At 45.0% G+C, this 20,951-nt stretch overlaps 1 protein-coding gene across 9 annotated transcripts in view; it reads right to left on the minus strand.

The window, feature by feature from the left end:
- Positions 1 to 20,951, minus strand: part of Mecom (MDS1 and EVI1 complex locus) — an 806,791-nt gene that overhangs the window by 635,702 nt on the left and 150,138 nt on the right. For 8 of the 9 annotated variants that reach the window (XM_045161395.1, XM_045161388.1, XM_045161386.1 and 5 more), the window contains exon 1: positions 19,799 to 19,879. The exons of the other annotated variant lie outside the window; for it this stretch is intronic. In XM_045161395.1, coding sequence (XP_045017330.1) covers positions 19,799 to 19,835 — 37 coding nt within the window. In that variant the 5' untranslated portion in view covers positions 19,836 to 19,879. Of the gene's footprint in view, positions 1 to 19,798; positions 19,880 to 20,951 lie in introns of those variants that run through there. 9 annotated transcript variants of the gene reach the window in all.

Genomic DNA, 20,951 nt, shown 5'->3' on the forward strand with positions numbered 1-20,951 from the left:
CTAAAATGAACCCAACATGGTTCAGGAAAATTTGCAGAAGAGTGGGTAGAAAGAATGTTAGAGCCATGTGTTGGGTCATGATACACAAAGACATTTCCTCCTACCCATAACTCATGGCTAACCCCACAATGCATGACCCATATACCCCAGCAAGCAACAAGAAGGGTTCCTGTGGAGGGGGGAGAACAGGAAGGAGGCTAACAATGGTACCAACTTGACTGTATTCACTGAGTACAAAACTAATTTTTAAAAACGAGAGAGAAGGATGGGGGAAAGGTCAATCCAAATTCAAGATATTCTGAATAAGAGATATGAAAACCTATTCTTTTGAATAATGGCACATCCAGAAGCCATATATTGCTATTAGAAAATTTTCAGTGTCAGGGACGGGATACATTCTAGTGAGTTATTGGCCAGGGAGGTCTCTGTTGCCTCCAAAACTCCACAGGTTATTACCAAGACCCTTGGTTTCCCACAAGTAACAGATAATAAGACCCTATTGCTGAAGACTTCACATACCTGGGTAGCAAGGTCACTAAGAAATCAAGCTGGTGCTGAGCTGAAAACTTTCTCCCTGTAGACCACCCAACTGAAAGCCAGATAAAGCTGCACTGCATACAGCCCTACAGGAGACAGAAGTCATCAGTGGTGAAAACAGTGAACACTGATCTGGGGCTCATCAATTAGGACAGACTAGCTGAGTAGCAAGACCCAGGGAACCGCTTGTCTCCACCTCCCCTGCACTGGGATTACAGGCACACACCACCATGCCCAGCATTTTACGTGGGTGCTGAGGATCAAACACAGGTCCTCATGCTTGCAAGCAAGCACTTTACCAAGTGAGCTCTCTCTCAAGCCTGCCTTGAGTCTCTCAACATACATGCTCAGTAAATATTTGTTTAACTGGACTGAATTATAGATCCAGAAATCTAATATATTTTCTGATTCTGCCACTAAACCAGTGTTTACAGATTAAACACAGAAGTCCAGCTCCCTCTATCTATAAAAGAAGATGCATAAACATTTTTTTCCCAGGCTTCTAGCCCATGAAGTCAGTTAAATTTCTATGTGATGTCTATAAATGCACACCACAAAATTCATCTTACTGATCACTTTTACACCTTGTCTGCTTCTGCCAAGGAAGAAAAACAAAATAAGTCGACATGCCTACCATGCTTCTAGTGTCAATACCACACATTGTGCAAATAATAAAGACCCCCCTCATTGAACTCCCAGCTCAAATGTCCCCTCTTGAGTCATCCTGACTGGAGGCCTCTGGGTATCCTAGGACATTGACATGTGTTCCTTCTTCATAACATAAGATAGTGTCTGGAAGCACATGACCCACTGCATTTCCTCCTTCAGAGTATTAGCTCCAAGGCTGGAGGTATGGCTTAGCCATGAAGGCGTTTGCCTGCAAAGCCAAAGGACTCAGGTTTGAGTCCCCAGGACCCACGTAAGCCAGATGCACAAAGTGGCACATGCATTTGGAGTTCCTTTGCAGTGGCTGGAGGCCCTGGCATGCCCATTCTCTCTGTCTCTCTCTCTCTCTCTGACTCTCTCAAAAAAAAAAAAAAAAAAAAAAAAAAAGACTATTCGCTCCATGTGAGCTAGTGCCGAGTCTGGGTGGTTCCATCATGCTGCCTTCCCTTCACTTGAAAGAGCAGGTGCTCATTAAACAGCTGTTGGATGAATGCATGCACGATGGTTACCAACAGCAAGTATACATAAAGGGACTTGGTTTTTGTTTGTTTTAAAATATATTAAACAAAAATTTTACCTGTATTAACATGTAAGTCACTTAATGAGGGAGACAAAGCCTTCTGCATTAAGAGATATAAGGTACAGTATTATTTTCAGGATTGAAATATTCCAAATACATGAAATAAACTGACATCTCCCAGGAATGGAACTTCACAATGTTAATAAAATATTTGGGTAACAAATTTTTGGAAAAGGTAGACAGGGCTACCAGTTCACGGAACTCCTTTGTCATCATTGATAACCAGCCACAAGCACAGGACCATGTTTTTCTCCATTTCCAAGCTGTTGTCAGGGGTATACATAGGACCGTGTGTATGTGTGTGTGTGTGTGTAATACTGATACTTGATAGCTTTTTTTAAAGTTACTAATATTTTTGTTCATCGTGCCTTACATACTAGCCACTCAACAACCATTTATTGGCTCAATATAATTCACTTAGTTTTAAATGTTCTCTGAAAATATTAATTAAAGCCCCTATGAAACACCCTTACTTAATGCATATACACACAAAAAAATGAACTTGAAGCTAATTTTTTACTCTAAGGAACAGTAAACTAATTAATAAAAAAAATATTTAGGGGCTAGAAAGATAGCTCAACAGTTAAGAAAGCTTGCCATGCAAGCATGAAGGCCTGATTCATCCTGGATTTAATTCCCCAACACCCATGCAAACAGCTGAGCATAACCATGAGCACCTATAATCCTGGTCCTGTGGGGCTAAAACCAAAAACTTACTGGGGCACACAGGTCAGTCAGTCTGAACAAAAATGGCAGCTCTACCTGAGCTAGTCTCCGATGTGTAGTCTAGCTGACAGAAAGCTGGAAAAAGCTACGCTGCATGCAGTTCAGTAGGAGAGAGAGAAATCACCAGTAGAGATACTCAACAGTGGATACTGCAAGCCTTAAATTTGGCCAGGGCCAAATGGGGCAATGGGTGCAATAGTGGCATGTGGGGGAAACTAACCACTCTCTAATTGGACTGGAGGCCCACTCCACGGGAGGGAATACATCCCTGATATTGAAAACCTACAAAAGGAGTAGTCATGAGCCCTAGGGGTGTAACATCTGTTGGTATCTGGCTAAATGTATATATTATGCTCAGCAAACTTCCTACTAAGCACTTATTTGAATGTTCATAACCATATATTAATGCTACTCTCACTTCTGGTTAGAGAAGCTTCTCTTTTCTGATGGTGGTGACCTTGGAATGACTCAGAAGGCACCATAGTGCTGAGAAAAAGTGTCAGAGGAGTGCTCAACACTGAAACATCTCTATCACACCTTCCAAGGCTCAGGGACCATTGAGGAAGAGGTGGTAGAAAGAATGTAAGAGCTAAAGGAAGGGTAGGACTTCTTACAACATGCTCCTCCAGACACAAAATGGCCTGGATATCTATAATCTTGCAGTGCCTGACACTACCCACACAAGACATCATAATAGGAGGAAAAGATAACGACATCAAAATAAAAGAGAGACTGATTGAGAGGGGGAAATGTATGATGGAGAGTGGAGTTGCAAAGGAGAAAGTTGGGGAAGGGAGGGAATTACCATGGGTTATTATATATAAGTATGGAAGTTGTCAATAAAAAATTAATTTTAAAAAAGGCAAAAAAAATGAGAGGCTGTCTAAATGAAACAAAGGATGAGCAATTGATGAAGACACTTAATGCTCTCTTCTTACCTCCACACACACATGCACATGCACATATGTATACAAATGTGTATACACCACACACACACACACACACACACACACACACACACATACCAAATAAAAGACTAAAAAGACCAAGCTGGGCATCGTGAAGCACACCTTTAATCCCAACACTTGGGAGGCAGAGGGTACAAGGATCAGTGTGAGTTCAAGGCCACCCTGAGACTACATAGTGAATTCCAGGTTAGCCAGGGCTAGAGTGAGGCCCTACCTTGAAAAAATAAATAAATAAATAATATAAAATTTTAATCCCTTGTATAGTATCTGTTCAAATCTAATTTAATTTTTTTTTATTTATTTGAGAGCGACAGACACAGAGAGAAAGACAGATAGAGGGAGAGAGAGAGAATGGGCGCGCCAGGGCTTCCAGCCTCTGCAAACGAACTCCAGATGCGTGTGCCCCTTTGTGCATCTGGCTAACGTGGGACCTGGGGAACCGAGCCTCGAACCGGGGTCCTTAGGCTTCACAGGCAAGCGCTTAACTGCTAAGCCATCTCTCCAGCCCTCAAATCTAATTTAAATAGTCAGTATATTTTTAATCTGACATAATCCAAAGAGCTTTAATAAGCAAAGTAGTATGATATAGAACCACAGCCCAGCTATTTCTCATTTGTAACCTTCTGTATAAGGAATGGGTTGAGCTGATTTTTTCAGAAATTTTTCATGTTTAATAAACAACATCATTGCCAAAGAAAACCATTTTTCAGAAGTCTGCCTATCCTGGTTTAAAACTTATAATCAGAAAATGGAGTTTTGCATCTGATGGGCTTTCCCATGTAACATTATACTGTTTCATTTTTTTATACTATAGTTATAAGTAAAAGATAGTTTCCATTATAACAATTTCCTCATAGTCTGGTTACCCAGAGGTGGGGGGGGGGGGGGAAATTTGCTATAAAAATGGTAGTTACAATTCAAAGGTTAGAAGTTCTTGTGGGCAATTTTTTAAAGATTATCAATACACTTAATTGATAATGTTGGCTTCAGATAACCTTCCACATTTATTTACTTACACACAAAATAAAGTATACAAGGCAATGTGATAATAATGTACCACACCAACCGGGAAATCACAAAAACATAGATTTGAAACTTTGACAACTTGCTTATCCAGTTGGAGCTATGTGTACTGATCTCAGCTACAGCCCACAGTCACACTTCCCAGCAGCAGGAGAAGGTGGAAATGGGGCGTGAAGATGAGGTCCAAAAGAATTCCTTCAGCCTGAAATATCAGATGTATCACAGGGAATCTTACAAAGATGTACCTTGGCTCTGGACTTAGACCCTTGATCCTTAGGGGCGGTAAAGATGCTTGGAAACCTGATCTGTCCTGACAGGGTGAGGCAGCCCTCAATGACCTCCAGGAAGCCCTGCTGTGCCCCTGTCTCACAGGCCAGCACACTTCACCCTGAACCGTGAGCTTCCTTTAATTGTAGACTTCACTTTCATTTTCCCTCAGATCCTTGGTTAGAGGAGGAACTTCTGTGTCTCTTATGTTCTGAAAACTGGAAACTACCCAAAGGTCATCATCAGCTAGAAGACTAGCCCAGAAAAATGTGTTATATCCAAGCAGTAGAGACTGGCTGTCTATGGGGGCGAAGGGACAAAAGAGGAAAATGGTACTGGACTGTGATCAAATTAAAATATGTTCATTTATTAAAGTTCTCGATTAAAAGAAAAGAATAGAGCCAGGCATGGTGGTGCATGCCTTTAATTCCAGCCCTTGGGTGGCAGAGGTAGGAGAATCACTGTGTGTTTAAGGCCACCCTGAGACTACATAGTGAATTCCAGGTCAGCCTGGACTAGAGTGAAAATCTACTTAAAAAAAAAAAAGAAAGAATGGGTTAGATTGGCACATATGGACATGAGAAAGGTTCTGGGATATATAGTGAGATTTTTTAAAAGAGCTACTTCAAGCTACTGAATGAAGGTGGAGTAGAAGATGTGGAAAAAAGGTTGTAAGAGCCAAAGGAAGGGGAGGAGTGCTTATAATACTGTTTTAGGGGCTGGAGAGATGGCTTAGTGGTTAAGCGCTTGCCTGTGAAGCCTAAGGACCCCAGTTTGAGGCTCAATACCCCAGGACCCATGTTAGCCAGATGCACAAGGGGGCGCCCGCGTCTGGAGTTCGTTTTCAGTGGCTGGAAGCCTTGGTGCACCCATTCTCTCTCTCTCTCTCTCTCTCTCTCTCTCTCTCTCTCTCTCTCTCTCTCTCTCTCTCTCTCTGCCTCTTTCTCTCTCTGTCTGTTGCACTCAGATAAATAAACAAAAAAATTTTTTTAAAAATACTGTCTTAGAGACACAAAGTGGCTGTGGTACTCATGACTTCACAGTGGTTGATACTACCTACAGAAGATCTGCCTAACAGGAGGAGGAAAATGATGGCATCAAATTAGTTGGAAAGAAGTGGATTCATTAGAAAGAAGAAGTGATTCAGTGTAGTGGGGAAAGGGAAGGAGAGACAAAACAGGGTGGTGGGAAGAGATTATGATCATGGTCCATTGTGTATCCATGTGGAGACTGTCAATAAAAAGTTAGCACTAGATGCTGTAGAAGTTGTAAACATATACATACGTATGTGCTAACACATGGAGGGAGAAAATTTGCGGGAAACTTTCACTTTCCACATTGTACATCCCTATAGTTTTTAAACATATATGAAACACAAATTTTGTAATAAAATAACATTTATAAGGTATTCTTAAATGATTGTTATGGACCTTAAGATGCTTTATAATAAATATACCAAGGTGACTCAAATCTGGGTCCAGAGATAAACACCTTAATATCTATAAGTAGATTTAGAAGTTCATGAACTCCCAAAATGGTATGGTATGAAAATATTTATGTGTCTGAGCACTTTCTGGAAAGAGATTCCCTATCTTTCATCAGATTATTTCAGGAGTCTGAGACCCCAAAGAAGATCACAAATCATACCCCTAAGCAGATTGCTATTCCATCTACACTATGCTGTGAATTGCTATCCCATTACTATTTGTGCTAGTATCATTGTATCCTGAAACATTCCACCATGACTTAATTTCATACTTCCCACCAAAGGTGCAACCTGTGGTCAACACCAAAGCATACAAGCTCTTAGTCTATGCCCTCCTTTAAAGGGTTCCCATTAATTTTCATTTTTAGCAATAGGACAATTAGTCACATCTGGCCAATGTTGATGAAAGACACTTAATTGGAGCTGAAATCGTGCAATGGTTCAAGCTTGATGACAGTTGTCCACAGCACGAATGGTCATTTTTTCTCCATACAGATGAAAGATGTGAAAAACTGAATGAAGGTGGGATGGTAAAGGAATGGAGAAGTCCTGCTTACACTTCCTGCCAGGAACAGAATTGAAAGAGTAGGGTTAATTCAAGTTCAGTAAAATAAGATACAACAGAGGTTGTTAATAAAAAAAAAAAAAGTTGGGCTGGAGAGATGGCTTAGCGGTTAAGCGCTTGCCTGTGAAGCCTAAGGACCCCGGTTCAAGGCTCGGTTCCCCAGGTCCCACGTTAGCCAGATGCACAAGGGGGTGCACGCGTCTGGAGTTCGTTTGCAGAGGCTGGAAGCCCTGGTGCGCCCATTCTCTCTCTCTCCCTCTGTCTGTCTTTCTCTCTGTGTCTGTCGCTCTCAAATAAATAAATTAAAAAGAAAAATTTTAAAAAAAGAGGGCTGAGAGGTGGTTCTGCACACTTGCTTGTAAAGCCTGACAAACTGGGTTTTACTCCCTAGAATCCATGTAAAGCCAAATGCAAAAGTGGTACATATGTCTGAAGGTCATTAACGTTCACCCATACACACACACACACACACATGCTTGCATGCACAAATAAGTAAATAAATACTTTTTAATGAGATACAGGGCTAGAGAGATGGCTTAGCTTAGCAGTTAAGGGGCTTGCCTGTAAAGCCTAAAGACCCAGGTTCAATTCTCAGTACCTACATAAGCCAGATGCACAAGGTGGTACATGTGTCTGGAGTTCCTTTTCAGTGGATAAAAGCCCTGGCACACCCATTCGTTCTCTCTATCTATCTATCTCTTTCTTTCTCTCTCTCTCTCTCTCAGTCTTTCTCTCTCTCAAATAAATAAAATTTTAAAATGAAATGTAATAATCATCTGCTAACTTTTAACTAAGAACATTAAAATATATCACAAAATGCTTGTTGCTATGATGTGTATCAACACTGTACAAACAGGACTTGGGATTTACATAAAGACCTGGCTTCTAGTGACTTTTGTGAGATGAATATTCCCTAATCCTTAAGAATTACATGAGTGCATTAACTACTAACAGCTTCACCATCTCCACCTCGAATCCACTGACATTCTCCAGTGCAGAGTTTAAGGTCAAGTGTGGATCAATAACAATTTGTGATGTAAGTGAGGAGCCATGAGGTATACCTACCCTGGCAAAGTGAGGAACATTATTGGTGAAAATTAGGAATAATACTCTACTTTCCAAATGTGCTTTCCAGGTGGTTTATCACTGTCAAAACAGGCCAACTGTGGATTTAGTATGCAATTAAAGTGTCAGATATCCCTGAGTTCTAGTGCTGACATTACCTAACTGTGCAGGTTTTTCAAGCAAAGAAACTGAAAGGGTTCACATAATCCACCAAAGCCCAATGCTAACCACCATCACCTAATTGTATTGATAACTGCCATATGCAGAACCTAGAACTAGGCACCAGACAGACATGGAGTCCACAGGACTTTTACAGTTTAGCCAGAAAAACAAAGAAGATATATAAGTGAAGACAAGAAATTCATCATGAATTGCCAAAATGGTGGTAACTCAAGAAAATTCCATACAATTGGAATGAAATGGCATGCAGAAATCATGGCTCCAGCAGTGCTGAGGATGCCCAGAACCCATCTAAAAGCAAGATGCTGTGGCAGACTCTGTAATATCAGTGTGCCTATGGCAAGAAGAGGGGCAGAGACACCCTGGAAAACAAAGGAGTAAACATGAAAGACCCCATCTCAAAGAAGGTAAATGGTGAGGACTGACACTTGAAGTTGTCCTCTGACCTCCACACACGTGTCCCTGCATTTACACACATGGACACACACACACACATCATAGCCATGCACTAAGTATAACAAATATGTGTTAAGCTTTTCTATTGAAGACATTATTAATGCATTAGTTGATCAAATCTCACATGATGTAAGTATTCCCTGTCCCTTAGGAAGGAAACTGGAACAAGGAAGGATTAAGTAGCTTGCTTTCATTTTATCCAGCCAGCGAGCAGTGATGCCAGGAACCAACCCCAGGCTAATCTAACTCAGGACTTGAACGCAAAGTGATCACATTGTTCAGACTCAAGTGTGAGAAGGAATTTAGACTTCAGCCTTAGATACAAAACTGGGAGCTAGATATCTTATGACTCAGGGATAGTGATTACAAACCTGGCTCTTCACTACTCAAATATTCTTCAAAAAATCGCATTATCTTAAAATTTTCCCCACAATGTTAGTTGACATGACAGTATTCATTAATGACAAGCCCAGTGACAACAGCACTGATTTAGTAAATTAGTCAGTACAACCTTTGTTGGGAGAATCCAACATACTGATATTCCATCACCATGCCTCATCTTTTTTTTTTTTAATATTTTTATTTATTTGTTTGAAAGTGACAGGTAGAGAGAGAGAGAAAGAGAACGGGCACGCCAGGGCCTCCAGCCACTGCAAACGAACTCCAGACACATGCGCCTCCTTGTGCATCTGGCTAACGTGGGACCTGGGGAATCAAGCCTCGAACCGGGGTCCTCAGGCTTCACAGGCAAGCGCTTAACCGCTAAGCCATCTCTCCAGCCCATGTCTCATCTTTTTAATCTTCAGGACATTTTGTCCACCTATCTCCTGTGACAGCAATACAACTCATGATAATAAACAGAGCATGATATGTTTATTTTCCAATGTTCTCTGAACATACATAACCTTCCTTGCAATGAGAGCCACTCTTGTCAAATAATACAGTCATACCTTTAAAACAAAACAGTTTCTACATCTTACTTTGATTTAGGTCTTTAAAATCATGAAGCTCTTCAGTTACAGATGTACAGGGTATGACATCTGGACCTTCTAGGAGGGCAGGGGCCAACTTTTCCTCTGAACACCCACAGTAGCCAAATGACTTCTCCCACTGGGGAAAACCACAGACTACTGTCTCCTCATGATTTAATGCCCCACCGCCTAGCCCACAAATCAAAGAATTGAATTGAATTGGGTCGAATAAGAAATAAGAAAGATCAGTGGGTGGCTCCAAGAGGAAGAGGGGATGCTTCTGTTTATTTTTTTAAAACCAATTAATGATGAGCAGCATGGAGGGAAAGAAAGACACAACATGGCTGGCAAAGACCCTTTTCCTAGACAAATGGCCAGATAATCAGATTCTGCAATAAGTACTTCCACCTATCAAAACACACATATGCACACATTAACTTTCAGATGGGGAGAAAGATACAGATCTTAAAAACACAAGGTACATTCAAGAACAGCACAAGGTATATTCAGAAACATTGATGAGTAAAGAATTTTGGAGACCCCTTAGAAATCAACTACTCTAGACCTTGCAATCCCAGTGTAGTTAGAGAGGTCTGGTTGAACCTGCAGAATTATTTTTTAGATTCAACTAGCATTTTAAAATAAGAAGATTCATATAAAACATCCAAATTTGTACCTTCCCATAAAAGCTGGCAGACCTGGGCCCATGCCCTTACTCCACGCCTTGCCCAAAGACAGCAACAAGCTAAAGCTGTGGGGCAGAAGCCAGCTTCAGAAAAGACTTGAGCTGCCAGCTTGCCACAACACCCAACCACTCCCTCTTGTTCGGGAACACAAAGGCCCAGGCTCAAAATTAAATAAAAATGCTATAAAGGGCTAGAGAGATTGCCCAGTGGTTAAGGTACTTGACTGTAGAGCCTAACAACCCAGGTTCAGTTCCCCAGTGCCCATGTATCAACAGATGCATAAAGTTGCACATGCATCTGGAGTTGGTTTGCAGTGGCTGGAGGCCCTGGTGCACCATATTTATTTTCTCTCTCTCTCTTTCTCTCTGTCTCTCTTTTTTTTTTTTTCTTTTTCTTTTTCTTTTTCTTTTTTGAGGTAGGGTCTCACTCTAATCCAGGCTGACCTGGAACTAACTATATAGTCTCAAGGTGGCCTCGAACTCACGGTGATCCTCCTACCTCTGCCTCCCTAGTGCTGGGATTAAAGGTGTGCGCCACCATACCCAGCTCTCTCCTTGTAAATAAATAAGTAAGTAAAAATAGGACAGGGCTTTATGCTTGCTTTGCTCCAATATCACACCTGCAAATCATCATAGGAATTTGAGTTGACAAATTTGGTTTTTGTCCAGCCTCATCCTTTGGGGAGGAGCAACCCAGCTAGATAATGAAAGGACTTGCAAGCTTCTTCCACTAAAAGTCACATTTTTGTGTAGGAAGGGCTATATTCTGATGACAACTGAAACACATGCGTAAATAAATTTTGGCTGTGTAACTACACAATGCCAAAATCTATAGAGAAAAGTTGAAATCTCAATTACTTTGTATTTAAACACACACACACACACACACACACACAAATAAGCAAGTTTCTCACGTTTTCAGATAAATTTACCACCTAGTTTGGATTAGCATAAATTGTTTTCTTATGCTCAATTTTTCTTGAGGTAGGGTCTCACTCTAGCCCAGGCTGACTTGGAACTCATGCTGTAGCTTCAGAGTGGCCTCAACTGCACAACAATCCTACTCAGCCTCTCAAGTGCTGGAGTGAAAGGCGTGTGCCATCATGCCTGGTCAAATGTTCGGCTTTTCAATAGTCTCTTCCTTTATTCAAGAGCATATTTCTTTAGAAGACAAACAAAATGTTTGTTATAGACATGTAAATACTTCTAAAACTGAAAGTAGATTAGAGCATAGACTAGAAAGGGAAAAAAGATATTTCCTCATCAAAAAATTTGTGATAAATCAGACAGGAAATTATTAAGATTTATTGACTGACACCATGAGAATTAAATACTGTAAAATATCCCCCCCCCCATTGAACCCTCGCAGCAGCCCTGGGATGGTGATGTTATTGTTCCCACATCCAGGACTAAAGATACTCAAGGAGGATGGTGGTATCATTACTGTAACCTTGCAAGTAATGATACTCAGAAATAGAAGTGGCATCATTGCTCTCACTTGACAAATTTGTGGGGTGTAGGAGTGTCATCATTACTCCTACTACGCAAGTAAATATACCTAGACATTATTGTTCCCACTTCACAAGAAGCATCCAGTAACTTGAAGCTGACCCAGCTATTCAATCAGGGATTATATTGCACTCAAACACAGCTGTGTACATTTCACATCTGAGGTGTTCATGAGACTCACGGTTTGCCACAACCAGGACCTAGTACACAACAGGATTTTGTTGATATGTACTATATAAAATATCACCAAACTTTACTAACTGCTGTCTATACCAAGACTTGTAAATGTCAACACTTGAGCCAGGCATAGTGGTGCACGCCTTTAAGCCTAGCACTCAGGAGACAGAGGTAGGAGGATTGTTGTGAGTACCGAGGCCACCCTGAGACTGCAGTGAATTCCAAGTCAGTCTGAGCCAGAATAAGACCCTACCTTGATAAAGAAAAAAAAAGAAAGAGAGAAAGAAAGTTAAATAAATAAATACATGTCAACACTTGAACAACAGTGACATACAAATGTAATTCCCTGGGCAGATTCTTAACAAGGTTAAGGAAGTTTTAGTCCTTCCTGTTACATGTCACTGACCCCCTAGGTAGGTGCTTACTAAAAGAATTAATAGCATCTATCTTCCAAATAAATTTCTCCTTCAGAATTATTATAAAAGTTAAGAGCCAATGATTTGGCTGAATATACAAGCCAAAAGCATGTTTGCTGTTGAATAAAACAACTAAAATCAAGGGCTAGAGAGATGGCTTAGCAGTTAAGGTGCTTGCCTGCAAAGCCTAAGGACCCGTACTCAACTGTCCATATCCTACATAAGCCAGACAGACAAGGGGACTCATGCACAAGGTCGTGCATGTGCGCAAGGTCGTGCATGTGCGCAAGGTGTCACATACAACAGGAGTGCGATTGCAGTGACTAAAGATCCTGGTGAACCACTTTCCTTCTCCCTCCCTCCCTCTCTCTCTCTTTCTCTCCCTCTCTCTCTCTCTCCCTCTCCCGCCCTCTCTAGCTCTCTCTCAAATAAAAGACCTGAGGTCCTCAGTGATCACATAAAAGAAGCTGCCACCTCAGATGTGTAAAAAAAGATAAAAATTAAATTAAAAAATAACTAAAATCAAAAATAAAAGTAATTCAAGAATGAACACTTTTAAAGAGTCAGGAATTTGATTAAAAATTCCCTTGCATTTTTTTCTCTACAATGAAATGGTCCTTTAACCACAAAGCAGCTTTTATAATAATGCAGAGGAGAACGGTTCCAACTAAAACACTCCCCCCCCATTTTAATCATGGCTATTATTTTTAAAAATGAAAATGACTGAGGTCATTGTAATCTATTTCAGGGTTTCAATGGGTTGGTGATATTTCTTTTCTTGGCTTTGAGCTTTCCACATTACCAGCTAAATGTTATGGGCTTTGCTATGTGCCCTTTCAAATCCCATTCTTTTTAATAGTGTACTTTACACACACAAATTAAAGTAAATTCTACCTTCTTTCCTAATAACTCCAGATGAAGTCCATACTTGCAGGAGGCCTAGAACTTGCCTTTTTTTAAAAATGCACTTTTTAGAACTACTATGTCCCAATTGCATAAAAGCACTGACAAAAATGCTCTGAGAAATTAATAAAATGGTAGGATTCATGTGGAATTTTGACCAAACTGAAATACAAGGATAATATCTATGTATCTACTCCTTTCAATTGACAAAGATGGAGGCAGAAAAAAAAATGCCTAAAAACAAAACTCTATTGCAGAGTTCTACACCTGCCTTTGGAGCCTCTGAGGAATGGGAGGTATCTATACAAATACTCTTTAAGGCCACATGAGTGAAGCCCCCTGAAACACTCAGAATTCAAAATTGTCAAAGAACTCAAGGCATTGTTTTCATAATGAAGCCTTCCTTTAGATACGATTGCTATTTCGCTGACTTTCTGAACTGCGTGGTTTTGTTTTTATTATACTTCACTCTCAGATCACACAGAAGAAGCTCAAGATCCTTTTTAAGAGCTCCTACCCAGTCCCAAGTGCAAAGAATAGTTTGAGATACATGCATATTGTAAAAATCTGGTTATTAAAGTGCCTTAAGCTATGTTTGTTTGTTTATTTTTTTAAAAAAAATCAAGTCAAAAGATGAATGTAATAAGCTTTTATGAAAGAGGTGAAATAATTTTAAACACAGACGCACAATGAGTTTATTTATTTAGAAACTTGTTAAATGGAGTCTGGGAATTCAAATATTCAATGTTGACATTGTACAGCACTGGCCAGGAGCCAGGACCCAGTCTCCAGAGGGACCCATTGGACAAGGAATTCAGGCCTTTCTCTCCTCCCACTTGAGCTAAAAAGGTAGAAGCCATTAGTTATACCCACAGTAATATCTGAACCACTCTCAAATAAGCTGCCTCAGCCAGGGCACTTCAAAGGAGGATAAGTGTGTTTAGCTTTTTAGTGCTGAACTAGAGCAATATGTCACACTTCGAAAGAGATTTGTAAACAGTTTCTTCCCTGTGCAGAAACATCTCTGAAGTTTCTTGTATGGCAAGTAAGCAAAGGTGGTGGGCAACAATTATTTTTTTTCTTCCATATAGCAAGGGGGAGGTATTCCAATCTCTCCCTCTTCTTTTTCCTCTTTCCTCACAGTTGCCCTCACTACACAGCCAGGTTCTTTGAGAATTCCTGCTAAGCTCTTCAGAAGTCCAGAAGAGTGGGAAGAGGAGGGCATCTAATTTTAGAAATAGGATGGTGGCTGGTGGAGTGGGGAAATTATGAGGGAATTCACAGTGAGCCTCTCAGGGGAAGAAAGGCAGACCCCACAGACCAGAAAGCAAAATGCCTAGACAGCAACTTCTACTGGAGGGTTAACCACCACTCCAGAAAGAAAGAAAAAAAAGTGCCTGACATCATTTGGTTTCTGCCTGTCCCCTCCTATCCCATCTCCTTCCCCAAAGCTTCTCACTTGGGACTTAGGGGCCACAGAGGAAGTCGTCCTGCAGAAGGAGTGAATGAGTGTGGGTCTCTCCTTTGCGGAAGAGTTCACCAGTACCTTGGTTGTGTGTCTACACTGTCATGAAATACTCTGCTCCTCTGAGGGAGCTGTGTGCTGGGCTTCGCAGCAGCCTGAGGTTGTAGTTGTGAGAAGTTTGGTCAAATCCTTGAGACCAACTTGGGGGGGGTGGGGTTGGTGATGAGAGAGTTAATGCAGAGAGGTACTTCACAATGGACACCAAGAGCCCTGTCTCCCCTGAGACCTCTGCATCCCCCACTGGCATGCTACAAACGGGTCACATTCTCTAAATGTGTAGTGGGCTCCAAAGAATGGAACTCGGAGTGGCTCCTGGTACCTTGGCAACCCTGAAAGAGCCAGTGACCAGAATCAGGAAAGTCCCTCCACCCCACGATGGGCTTCCAGCATATGGTAGGGAGATGTCAGAAGAGAAGCAATGGAGTTGGCATACAGATGGAAACTAATAGGTGCTCCCCTGCCCTCCTAGCTGATAGAAAATCCACCCAGGTGACCCCAGCTGTGGCCCTCCTCCTCCAGGTCAGAGCTGTAGCCTCCACTAACCTGGCCTCAACTTCCAAAAGTAAAACAAAACGAACAATCAAACATTCAAATGTTTAAGGAGAAACTGCTTAGAAGGCTCATTATGTTCCAAGAAAATGAAGAGAAGGGAACAAAAAAAAACTTGGTAGAATGACTAGTGAATTTCGATTCGGTAAACTTCAGTCTCGAATGTCAGCAGAAGAGACTAGCCCCCACCCCCAACAGGGAAAGGCCTTGGCTGGAAAAGGCTGCGTGGGCAGCGTCCCTCAAAGCCAAGCTCATTCACACTTAGACACTGTCATAGGAACACCTTCGCCAAGCCGTGAGACCCCCCCCCAACACACACACACACACACACACACACACACACACACACACACACGCTCTCCCTGCGAATAAAAACCTAGGTAAAACAGCCTTGCCTTCCAGCCTTGCCTTGAAGGTAATGAGCTGTCCCCTCCCACGGAGTTGGAGATGAGGGGAGACTGAAATGTGTAATTAACCTTCCCCTAAACACAGACACGGACGGGGAGGGGGTACTAAACTCGGCAAAACGCTGCTGCAGGAACACTGTGCTCAAATTGCCAAATGTAATAAAGAAAGAATCCCTAAGCCCGGGTAATAGTCGGATAATGGCAAATAAACCGCCTTCCTAGAAGGGGCCTCAGCCTCCTCCGGGAGAACATTTTTACTCCTGCAAAGCAGCCTGGAATAAACAAGTAAATGCATACTTTAAAAGCAACACTTTCTTTCAATTCAGTTTTCTTAAGGATGAATGGAAGCCCAAATGAGGCAGACATTCAAGGAGCCAGCGGTGCCCAGACCGCTGCCCCACGTTCCTTCTCCTACGAGCGGGGCTGGCGAAGGAAAGGTGTCTAAGGGCAGAAGGAAGTGTAGCCATCTACCTTTCCCACGTGGAGCCTGTTTGAAAATCAAGATCAAGTATGAGAACCGCCTCACCCCGCCCCACAAACCCCTCCCCACCTAGCCACCAAGGTCTCCCAGACATCAACACCTTCTGCATCTTTATGAGACTTGGGGGTGGGGGTGCCAAAGAGGTTACTCCGTGCAACTGGTTCATTGCTGTGATTGGAATCCTGCCTGTTATCAGTTTGGGAAGTAGGGCGGGGGTCCCCTCAGTGTTGTGCGCTGTAGATAGGCACGGTACACTCTACCTCACTTCCCACTCATCAGGAGGGGTTGCGACTGGCAATTCTGGCAAGGCCCAGGTGCAGTTCGGAATTGCCTAAAAATCAAACCGGCTGAGAAGACTCCAGACGCTGCCAGACTTGGCCTGTCTTAAAGGTAGAAATATTTAAGTCAGAGGCTTTCACAGTATATATGTACCTCTTCTTGAGTTCTCCTGTATTTTTTTTTTAATTTTAACTTTTAAATCCTCTCGTATAGTTTGCAACGAAATTGTCAGTTTCACCCATTGTGTAAAAATAAGCCCTACAAATTGGAGCCGGGCTGTGTACTCAGAATGCCCTGTAGCTTCAGGGGATGTTCTCAAGGTATGCGGTCTCACATATCTGTCCATAAGCTGCGAAACGGTGGCCAGGACCACGCTGGACTTAATGACTACCAGAGGAATTTACAAAAGACAAAAGGAATAACGAAACAACTATTTCTGTGTGATTTGTATCCATTGTAATGTTCACTTTTGCCACGATGAGGGTAGTTTTCTCCAGAAAATAGGCTGCTCACGCTACCTCTTCTTAACCCAGAAGAAAGAGAGAAAGAAAGAAAGAAAGAAAGAGAGAGAGAGAGAGAGAGAAGGCCGTTACGACCAGAGCAGCGAGGTCTCTGTTAGGTAACTGACTGCGGGAGTCTGCACGCGCTGCTCAGCCAAAGGAAATAGTGCTTTAAAATGCAAAAGCCCGCAGTTTAAATATGATTTCCTTTATTACTTAGATGGTAACAGAAGAAATTGCACAAAACAGCGCTTGTGTCTGAGGAAGGCGCCTGAAGAAACCTAGGCTTTAGTCCTGCAAGCAGGAACCTGGGACTCAGCAGGCAAAGTTTGGAAGTTCGGAACAAGCTTTCAGACAGTCCGTGGGCCAACCTTCCCCAGGGGAGACAAAATAAATGTCTCTCTCATCGGCTGAAGGACAAATAACATCAGATCAGAAACGAGGTGTAGTTTGGGTATCGGGTGGACTGGGAGGTGTCATTTTAATATGACAGCGTGGGCTTGCTTGGCAATTTAAAATAGCTGGGAGTGAGAGGGGGGTGTTGCTGAAGAAAATTCCAAAGATTTCGTGTTCTGCTTTCACTTTGCCAGATGCCCGGCCAGGAGGCGCGGTGCAAAGCCTTAGTTTTCATTTCACAACTTTCTGCACGGTCCAAACAGCTTCCCTGCCCCCTCCCAATCTCTCTCTTTCTCTCTCTCTCTCTCTCTCTCTCTCTCTTTCTCTCTCTCTCTCTCTCTCTCTCTCTCTCTCTCTCTCTCTCTCTCACACACACACACACACACACACACACACACACACCCCTAACCTTTACAGGGAATTGAAGCCTTCGAGCCTCCGCCAAATATATGTGCATTTATTCCCTCTCGGATGAAAATAAAGACATCAAACTCAATTAAAAGCCTACAGGACAGTTAAACTGGTGCAGTGAGACAGCAAAGCGAAATGAGCGACATCCGAAAAAGAAATAAGACTAATGACCCAGACAGCTTTATATTTAGGTTGCCCCCTGAGACCCGGTGAGGGGGGGGAGTCTTTAGGGAGTGCGTGTGTGTGTGTGTGTGTGTGTGTGTGTGTGAAATGGAGAAGCGTCTAGGATGACAACGTCCGGGACGCTGCGCGCGCGGGAGATGCGACTTCCCGGCACGGCTGCTGCGTGGTCCCGCGGGCGGCGCGGCGTGGAGCGCCTGCAGCGCGGCGCGGGGTTCCTGTGTGCAACGGACTGGGCGGGAAGGGGGACGCCAGGGGCTTTACTGGGGAAAATCTTTCCACCCACATCTCCTTTCCCCGGTCCACAAGCAAAATCACTTGAGTAGAGTTCTGGGTTCTGCAAGAGCAAGAGCGGGCGAGCAGGCGGCGGCCTGTCCCCTCTCCCAGCAGCCGCGACCCCGCGGGAGGACCTGCGGACTGCTCCCATCCGACTCCCCGCAGACGCGTCCCGCCACACCCAGCCCCGCCGCCCACCGTCTCGGCTGAAGGGCGGGTCTTGTCCGCCGTTCCCGCACAGCCTTGGCGAGTCCCCCGCCCCCAGCCTTTCGTTGAAGGAGTGGAGGGGGTGGGATGGGGTCCCGTCGGCCCCCCGCAGACCCCATCGCCCTTGTCCCGCGTGACCATGGCTGCTCCGCGCCGGGCAGACAGGGGGCGCCGGGGAGGATGGCTGACCGGGACCCCGGCAGCACCCAGAGTGGCAGGCTGGGCCGTGCCCTCTCCACCGCCAGGAGTTCCGGCAGACCGCCCCCTGGGGGTCACTCGGCACTCCTCCAGCCACCCTCCCCCGCCCCCCCGGGTTCGCGGGTCGGAGCGCGCCCACTCGGCCCGGTTCCCGCGGCGGCTGTCCCCGCTGGCCGTGCGCCCTGGGCTCCCGGCACGACCCAGCGCTGGCGCGGCGGCTTCTCTCCCCACCTGCCCGGGGCTCCGCGGAGCCGGGAGCTAGCTGGCTCGCTCTCCCTCTCTGTCTGTCTGTCTGTCTGTCTGTCTGTCTGTCTGTCTGTCTCCATCTCTCAGTCTCCCCCTCTCCTTCCTCTCCTCGGTCTCTTCTCTTTCTCTCCTCTCTCTCTCTCCTTCCTCTCCTCGGTCTCTTCTCTTTCTCTCCTCTCCCCACCCCCTCTCACTCTCTCTTCCTCCCTCCCTCTCTCGCCAGGCCGGAGCCCCCATCCCCAGACGGCTGCCCTGCTTTGTCTCTGGCACTCTCCTCCCGCCGCCCCGCGACCGAGCCCGCGCCGCCGAGCAGGACCGAGCGCACAGCGCCCACTACCGCAGCCGCGGCTCGCCGCAGCCCGATCGCCCGCGCAACTTCCAGCGGCCGCCGCGCCAACTTTTCCCAACTCCACCGCGGCGCTTCCCTCCTCGCCGCCAACCCATCCCAAAGCCCAGAAAAGAAACCCAGGCTCGGAGAGGCTCCCTTCGCTCCCGGCCCCGCCGCCCCCATCTCCCGCTCCCCCCACCCTCCTCCCACTCCCGGGACTAGCTGGTTGGCCAGAGTTGACTCACCCCCACCTGGGGGAAGGGGAGGGGAGGGGGACACACTCTCCTCTTCCCCCCCCCCCCCAGCCCTCCAAGCTCACTCTCGCGCTCTCTCCTCCCTCCCACCCTGTTGTTCCTGCCCCCACCCCCACCCAAAGTTGCCACAGCTGGTCCCGGTGCCCAGCTCAGGGCTGCCCGGGCTCTTCTGCCACCCAAAGCCAGCAACCCGGGCGCGGAGGCTGGAACCGGCAGGTTGCTGGGGACTGCGCTGCGTCTGCCCTCCACCCCGGGCCCGGCGCTGCAGCAGCTCGTTCGTTCTCTCTCTCTCCCCCCCCCCCTCTTCCCCCCCCCCGCACGAGACAGATATGCAAGATGGCAGAGGGGGGAAAGCCAGTAGAAAAGGGATATTGCACCTACTTGTGGCCAGTTTCCTTGCCCTGCCTTTGGATCTCATGCTGTGCCCAGTCCTGCAGCCGCTGGTGTGTGGTTGGTTTTTTTTTTTTTTCTTGGATCTTTTCCTTCTTTTGCTCTCTCCCTCTCTCTCTCTTTCTCTCTCTCTCCCTCCTCCCCTCCCTCCCTCTGTCACACGCACACACGCGCGCGCGCGCGCACACACACACACACACACACACACACACTTCCACACTTACTCCGTCTTTCACTCTCTCTCCCTCCCTCTCTCTCTTTCTCTCAATCCACACTCGCTATCTCTCTAGCATTGTCAGTTTGGACACCTTCGCACATGCGCGCTAGACGCCCCTCCAACATCTCAGCGCCGCCAAAAAAAGTTTGGAGCGATTTATCACTTTGATTTGGAGATCTTGTCAGATGGCAATCGCCGAGGAGGCGGAGAAAAGGAGCCACGGGAAGGGCAGTGGGGGGCGGGGAGCGAGACAAGAGGCTGGAGGGGAGCAGACACCTCGCCCCCCCCCAAAAAAAAGAGAAAGAAATGAAAAGTCTTGGACAGAGAATTGATTCTTGGGGGCAAGGAATTGGCTCTGTTGGCATTAGCAGAAAGCTTGTATCATAGCTATTATTAGCATTGTCCCACCGTAAACTGCAGGACTTTCTTTATGGCATCCATGGGGAAAACAAGAGTAGAGAAGAAAATTACAAACTTCAAGGTAATGATTTCCCTCTGCTAACGAGGTAGGAGAAGGACTGATCCCTAGACGAAAGATTCAGGGGAAAAAGTGAGAATCGTCTTGAACTTGGAAAATCTGCCAAGGCTTCTACTACTGAAGTTTACTGCGGCTTCCGCTTTCCTAAATAGCTGTTTCTTTCTTAGTTTGAGGGAAGACCGATACTAGCTGCTATCCTAGGGACATTTCTGTCACTTATTACCACCAAATAGCAACAATCGCTCTGCCAGTTTCCCAAGTCCAGCCAACTCAGGCATTTGACACCCGAGACCTCCGGCCTCCCCTAAGGTCGGCTGTCACCTTCCGGCCTCCTGCTGCAGTTCAGCCGGCCTGCCATTTCCACCCGCCCGCAGAAACCTGCCACCTCCAGGGTCAGGAGAAGAAGGAAAAGAGGGGAAACCGTAGGCATAACTAAAAACTACCAAAAA

This window comes from Jaculus jaculus, chromosome 11 (assembly GCF_020740685.1).
Source record: "Jaculus jaculus isolate mJacJac1 chromosome 11, mJacJac1.mat.Y.cur, whole genome shotgun sequence".
Classification (NCBI taxonomy): domain Eukaryota; kingdom Metazoa; phylum Chordata; class Mammalia; order Rodentia; family Dipodidae; genus Jaculus; species Jaculus jaculus.